Source organism: Trachymyrmex septentrionalis, unplaced genomic scaffold, assembly GCF_001594115.1.
Source record: "Trachymyrmex septentrionalis isolate Tsep2-gDNA-1 unplaced genomic scaffold, Tsep1.0 scaffold37, whole genome shotgun sequence".
In the NCBI taxonomy this organism is placed as follows: domain Eukaryota; kingdom Metazoa; phylum Arthropoda; class Insecta; order Hymenoptera; family Formicidae; genus Trachymyrmex; species Trachymyrmex septentrionalis.
The window spans coordinates 6974888-6982033 of NW_017305536.1; the positions used below are offsets into that span (position 1 = coordinate 6974888).

At 31.5% G+C, this 7146-nt stretch overlaps 2 protein-coding genes across 5 annotated transcripts in view; one reads left to right on the forward strand and one right to left on the reverse strand.

Moving 5' to 3' along the window:
* LOC108750849 (G-protein coupled receptor moody) overlaps window positions 1–5590 on the forward strand; it is a 10507-nt gene extending 4917 nt beyond the window's left edge. For 3 of the 4 annotated variants that reach the window (XM_018490661.1, XM_018490663.1, XM_018490662.1), the window contains exons 2-9: window positions 1978–2132; window positions 2664–2804; window positions 3040–3210; window positions 3331–3458; window positions 3785–3938; window positions 4034–4233; window positions 4506–4709; window positions 5470–5590. In XM_018490661.1, coding sequence (XP_018346163.1) covers window positions 2005–2132; window positions 2664–2804; window positions 3040–3210; window positions 3331–3458; window positions 3785–3938; window positions 4034–4233; window positions 4506–4709; window positions 5470–5561 — 1218 coding nt within the window. In that variant the 5' untranslated portion in view covers window positions 1978–2004 and the 3' untranslated portion in view covers window positions 5562–5590. Of the gene's footprint in view, window positions 1–1977; window positions 2133–2663; window positions 2805–3039; window positions 3211–3330; window positions 3459–3784; window positions 3939–4033; window positions 4234–4505; window positions 4791–5469 lie in introns of all 4 variants that reach the window. The other variant, XM_018490664.1, reaches the window with a different exon arrangement.
* A 719-nt stretch (window positions 5591–6309) lies between these two features.
* Window positions 6310–7146, reverse strand: part of LOC108750480 (phosphotriesterase-related protein) — a 2618-nt gene continuing 1781 nt past the window's right edge. The window contains exons 5-7 of the mRNA XM_018489940.1: window positions 6931–7095; window positions 6609–6829; window positions 6310–6504 (exon numbers count right to left, since the gene is read on the reverse strand). Coding sequence (XP_018345442.1) covers window positions 6370–6504; window positions 6609–6829; window positions 6931–7095 — 521 coding nt within the window. The 3' untranslated portion in view covers window positions 6310–6369. The remainder of the gene's footprint in view (window positions 6505–6608; window positions 6830–6930; window positions 7096–7146) is intronic.

Below are 7146 nucleotides of genomic sequence, written 5' to 3' on the forward strand. Positions count from 1 at the left end.
ATTGATCTAAGCTTAAGATATTCCAGTCTTGTTTTGTTTCCGCTAAAGTGCACGTGTTCTACTAAATTACGAGACATTACTATTAGTCATTCGCTTTTTAGTCATGCGTTATGCCGCATTCAGACGATACTGTAACTTCGTACGATACTGTCCATTCTCTCGTTATACCCAATAAATATTTTTTCCACTGTTCTATCAGATTTTTCGCCAAATGTGTGAATACGTTTCTCATTATTTATCAGCACTCTCGCCGTAATCATAAAAAATTTGACAGGAAATATTCGATACATACAGGACTGAGTAAAATGCTTTTCGAAATCCATTTAAAATTGTAAAATACTTTTAAAAGGTGTATTTTAAAATGCAAAATGTAAAATGGATTGTTCGAATCCATTTTAAATGTAAAATGGATAAATAGATATTTTAAATAGTTTCCGAATGCAAAATGGTTTTTCCTACCACAGCGAAGAAAAATTTTTACGAAAAAGTACAGAAACATTATATAGATTGAGACAAGATCCTAGAAATTCTTAATTTTTCGTAGATATTCGTAATGAGACGTACAGTGAGATTTGTTTGCCTCAGAAATCCATAATTTTTCATAGATATTTGTAGTAAGATATAGTGTTGTTTATGGGCGGAGAATTTCTTAGTTTATCGAATAATATCAGATAACATTACTTTACGTCCCATTACGAATATCTATGAAAAACAAAGAATTTTTTAGGCAGGTATTCATGGTCCGTTTTTATTTCAAGATTGTCTTAAGTAATGTCTTAAGATATGGCCTTGTGACTGATTTGGGACATCTTAGGACTGTAGATGTACTTAAGATAATCTTGAATATAAGAATCAGCTAAAAACACCGCCCTAAGATCTTGTTTCAATGTATGTAGTTTTTCGTAAAAACTTTCCGCCAGGATGGTATACATTTTTTAAAAGTATTTTACGTTTGAAATCCATTTTCAATAGAAGTCGAAGCTCTACAGTATTTATAAAATTTCTGACGGGAATATTTTAAATTTTTAATATTATAATTTGAAAATGGGACTGTTTACTGGAATAAATCAAATTAATACGAGAAACGATTACGATCAAAATTAGATGTTAAGAGTAATATACATTTTTAAAAATGTATATAATATTTTACATAAAGCTGAAACACTCATTTTTTTATTAAGATTCGATATTTCTGGACTATCTGGAATTAATTCTTTCTTTATAGTTTAATTTACAGTTTATTTGAATATTCATAAAAATCTTTAGCCAATCACGGAATTTGGTTCTTTTTATACGTCAATGATTCTAGGAAAAATTTGTGAAAACATAAAAAAACTATTTACTTATTTTATAAATGGTTAAATGATAGACATGATTCTATTTCAAATGTAAAATAAAAATGGTTTTTCAAAAACCATTTAAAATAGGAAGTGCAAAATGCTATTTTTATTTTAAATACATATTTAAAATGAAATTATTTTAAATATTACTCAGCCCTGGATACATATACAATTGTGATAAAACAAAGATTTCGTTTAAAGTTATATTAGATTTTTATGTGTTTTTTTTCGTGTGAGAAGAGATAAATTAAAAATTTTTAATTATTTTCAAATGTTAATATCTGTATCTCCTTCTATACGGATGTTTTAATATAATTCTCATTTTTATAAACATCCAACATCTTATTCTATATCGCAATTAAGTATTTTTTTTATTAAACTTATTAAAAGTATTTATATCCCCTGTTCAACTCTTTATTGAATGAAAAGTATAATATATAATACATAAATATAAAGAAAAAACTCTACTCAACAGATCAGCTGGGCCGCTACGTCGAACAGCTGACTAGGGTGGTTCTACGATAGAAAAACCAGATCGGTAGAAAAACTGTGTCATTTGAATGCACCTTTAAGGAAACGCAAGTCGAATATTTAGAACAAATATTTAGTTTCGTTCTTCCGCTCGTAAATGTTGCAGGCCTTCGAGAGGTCAGGTCGAGGCCGAATGGAATCGCTAGATCAGAGCTTCGACACCTTCGGCACGGCTGGCATAATGGACGGCACGGACACGTGGTTGCCACGTATCATGGACAATGCCACGCATAGCACTATTGTCGACGCGGAACTATCGAGGTACATTCTTTTTAGGTACATACAGTGAGAGCAAAAAGTATTCGTACAAAGAAATTTTTTATAAAAAAAGTCTTATTTGTAGAAAATAAACAATAATTAGCAATTTTATACAATGAATAAATACATTGTTCTAACATAAACAAACAAGTTTCGCATGTATTCCTGATTTTAAAAGCTAAATTTCTCGTTTGTATGAATATTTTTTAAGCATTCAAACAGTATAATTTTTAATTTTTGCTTATTTTTCAGATGATATATTTTATATAATTGATGCATATCTTTTGATATATATAATTTTAGGAAACATACAGTCTATTTTATTCTTTATGAATAAATTGTTAATTATCCAACAAGAAATGATCGTCAATTAAACGTCGAATCGACGTCAAATTGATGTTGAAATCATCGTATTTATATTAATTCGACATCAATTCGATGACTCATTTCTCGCTGGAAAGTATTTACTTTTAAAAAATAAAATATTTTTTAAAAAAACTTTATTTTTTACGATTACCGTTTTATTTGCTGCAGATTTCCAAAGCCTTTGAGAACCTTTGCGGCAGTAGTGGCGATCATTATCATGATTATTGGTTTAGCCGGTAATCTACTAACGATCGTGGCGTTATGTAAATATCCTAAAGTTCGCAACGTTGCAGCGGCCTTTATTATAAGGTATAATAAACAAGTTTATATACATGACTTTGTTATCAAAATTATTTACTTATAAATTTACTTTATAAATAGCTGATTTACACATATATTGAAGAAGCTTTTGTACAACAATAATATTGTGTTAATGATTATCTCGCACAAATACATCTAAAAGAAATTGGTCTAAATTTTTTATAACGCGACTATCTCTAACATTTACGTCGATTAAAATGAAATTTTTATTACTTAAACACAGCTTATGCATCGCGGATTTTGTATTCTGTCTGCTGGTGTTGCCGTTCGATTCAATCAGATTCGTCAACGCCAGCTGGGCAGACATTCGATTCTTCTGCATCTTTGTACCCTTTTTGCGATACGGAAATGTCGGGGTCAGTCTCCTGTCTGTCGCAGCAATCACTATCAATAGGTGCGTGTGCTTTATCGTCTTAACTCTTTACAGTCTTTACTGTCTGATGCAGCTAAAAAATTTTCTTCGATTCGATCGAGTTTAAGGAACTATTAATAATTCAATCTTTTGCTTTTGTAGATATATTATGATAGCGCATCATGATATTTATAGCAAGGTTTACACGAAGTATTGGATAGCCACAATGATAATCTTTTGCTGGATCTTCTCTTATGGGATGCAGATACCTACGCTGGCAGGAATATGGGGTGAGTCGCTATTTTATTATTTAAAAAAAAAATTATTCATAATTGGAGAAAGAAATTTCAACGGCAAAAACTTGCTAAAAGCGATAAAGTTACAAATATTCCAAGAATAAATAAACAATATTATTTAATTATTTGGCAGAATAAGACTGTTACATTAAATTCTTAATATATGACATATGATTTTTCATAATTAAATAAGAAATTAAATATATCATATTCCTGCCTTATATATATAAATATTTTTTTATTTTACATACATACATATATATATATATATTTAATATATTTTTTAAATGTTTTTGCTTTATTATTCATCACTCCATCAGGTAAATTCGATTACGATCCCAATCTGGAGACCTGTTCCATCGTCAAAGATCGTCGTGGTAACACTTCCAAGACATTCCTTTTCGTTATGGGATTTCTGATACCCTGCTTAGTGATCGTTGGCTGTTACGCTAAGATATTTTGGGTGGTGCACAAGTAATTTGACATTTCCGATATTTATCACGTTTACAATATAATCTTTAACCTTTGCCTTGATTATATTACATTAATTAAAATTTAATCAATTGTAGATCAGAATCGCGATTGCGAAAACATGCTGGACCGACGGTAAAGTCACCTCATACACCCGGAAGGGATATCAGGGAACTCAAACAGAAGCGCAGCGAATGGAGGCTCACAAAGATGGTACTGGTAATCTTTCTCAGCTTCCTCGCGTGCTACTTGCCGATCACCATTGTTAAGGTGGCCGACGCGGAAGTCAGATGTCCCGGTAAGCATTATTATTTATGGCGCATCTCATTTCCGAATGAAATAACATTTCACATTCTCATCTTCATTTATCGCAGCATTGCCTATGCGCTCAGTTTTTATCAGCTTTCATTTCGATTTTCTTTTCATCCTCTTGAAAATTACAGCTTATGCAATTATTATTTTAAATAATAAATTCGTATAATAAATTATAATAAATTATAATAAAAGAAATTCGTAGAAATCGTATAGTCATTTTAGATTACTATTTATCGTTCCGTCAAACTGTTTCAGAGTGTCACATTCTGGGATACTTGCTATTGTACTTCGCTTCATGCGTGAATCCAATTATCTACGTGATCATGAACAAGCAGTACAGGCAAGCGTACGCCGGTGTTATCGGCTACAAGTGGATAAGGGCGACCTTAACGCCGTTCGGTAGCAGTGCGCCGGGTGGTGCCGGCGGTCTTCAGGCCCATCAGCATGACTACGCCCAAGGTAACTTCGAGCAACGACACGCGGTAACACTCACCAAGCTCTGACCGAGCGCGCGAGCCTAAGCGACCACTCGCTCACTTCGTAAGTCAAGGGCACCACAAGTTTGCTGCTTTCTGTTTTGATCGTCACTTTGGTACCGCTGACCAGCCTGTGTGTATATTTATATATGTGCTATCGTCAATTAATCGCAATCCCTAATTACTGATTTTCTTCCACGCTCTGCACGTTCTTAACTCCACTTTTCATAAAATCGAGACGAGCAGGCGACGTGAAATTGTCGCAATCGTCACCGAATGCTTCTGCACCTTCGATCATCGTTTTATAATATAATTAATCATTAATAATGTGCTAACAAGCAAAAACACTTCGAGTTTTTTTTATCGCAATTCGCTGAATTTATTATTGACTCAATTTGACTAATTGTAGTTCTAATCTTCACCGCTAATTTTTTAATTAACTAAAATTAAATTATATTAATATCTATAGAATAAAAATTATGGAACTTAATTCAAAATTTAGGGGAAAGATTATTTTATCTTTTTATGACTTTCACATGAGTTCATAAAATATTATATAAATGTCATACAAAACAGCTTTGTTTAATTTCATTGTTCTCTAAATAATGTATACTATGTTATATAAAATATAGTAACTATTTAAAAATAATTTGCTTTATTATTGTTTCTCGAGTACTTGTATTTGTGTATTCTATGCAACTGTGAGTATTTTGAAATGTAATTGTAATTTATTCCTCTGCTAGACTACTCGAAGGACTTCAGCAAAACGATGGTATCGACGGTCTCTATCGCTATGAATCCCGTGAGAAGTTCACAATTCCAGGAGGAGCTGTGAGGCGAATGTCGAGAAAAATGACAAAAGACGTTTCCCTTTACAAAAAGAAGGGAGAAGAAACGGAAGATGAGAAGAAAAAGAAAGAAATTGTTATTGATAACCGTGCAATAGTTATCAAGTTAGTTTATATAATTTTTTTACCTCGTCTAATATAATAAGAAAATTCATAAATTATTTTTTCGTTAAAGAGTAAAATAATACGAATGTCAAATGTATTGTGTACGTTTTTAATTTTTGAAACATTCGCGGAACAAAAAGTTATACTTTCTGCTGGATAATGACTTTTACCAAAGATTGTCATGTGTCATTGTATTTTATAATAAAATATAAACTTTACATTGTCTTTTATTTATATGATTATTAATCTAATAATTTTAAGCGAAAATTATGATAAAAAGATAGATTACTGTAATAATAGTTTACATTAGATTAAAATTATTTATAAAAATTCTCTCGTTGCATTTTTTCATGCGTTATGTTTCGTATAGAAAGAAACAATCTGTTCTCTAGGAAGGTTATAAATCTTGCAATTAATATTAATGAACTATATTAAGTTACGATTTTTAATTTTTAATAAACAATTTTTTTCCTTTATAGAACTTAATATCTCGAAGAATCTTATTACTTGAGTCGATATACAGATTCGCATTTTCATTATATCGAATAGAACAGCATTTTAGTATTGTTTATTATTAAATCACATTTAATAAAAATTAATTATAAAATAATTAATGTACCTTATTAGTTTATAGTTAGTCTTAAAAATATCAATTTATAATTGAGCACAGTTTGTTTCGCAAAATTTGGTTTACTGCCGAGTAAGCCACTTCTTGGGATTCTCAGCTGTTATCAGTTCAATTTCTTCTGTCGTGAAGCCCTTATTTATCATAGTTGGCACAACATTATTAGCGATATGAGAGTATCCGTGTCCGCCAAAATGTATCTTAAAAGTCAACAAAATATTTTCAAGTGTCTAGTCGCTGGGATCAAGAAAATATAAATTTATAAAATTACATGAAAAACGGAAAATATTAGAGAGACGCGTACCAGGCGATGCTTTGTGTGTATATCGTGACTCATGAGAACCCGGTCCAGTTTTTTCTCTTTCTTCAGCAGCGCAATACGTTTGACACGCTGTGCATCCGACAGAAAATCCATGAATGGATTCAGTTGATAGAAAGAGCATTCGATGCCGAATAGGTCGAACTGGATATAACATTTGGTAGCATCGGCGAATTCCATGAGCTGCTCCTTTTTTATTAACGTACCTATCAAATTAATTTCATTAATCGCAGTGGCACAATCAAATGGATATCTAAATTAAAAGTTAAAAATTGATGAAAAAAGAAAAGACTTGTGACTCTCTTACGATCGACGTGAGACATAATAGCTCTGCTCGCATCTCCACCCGCCTCTTGATAGATCCTCATTATTTCCATGGGTGCAGATGCATTCCTTCCAGGATGAAAGCTCACGGAACAACGTAATTGAGCTTGGACCTCGGCAGTTGCACAAATGGCACGTTTTTCAAAGTCTAATAGAAATATTTTATAATATTTTAGTGCATTTTGTATATATATATATA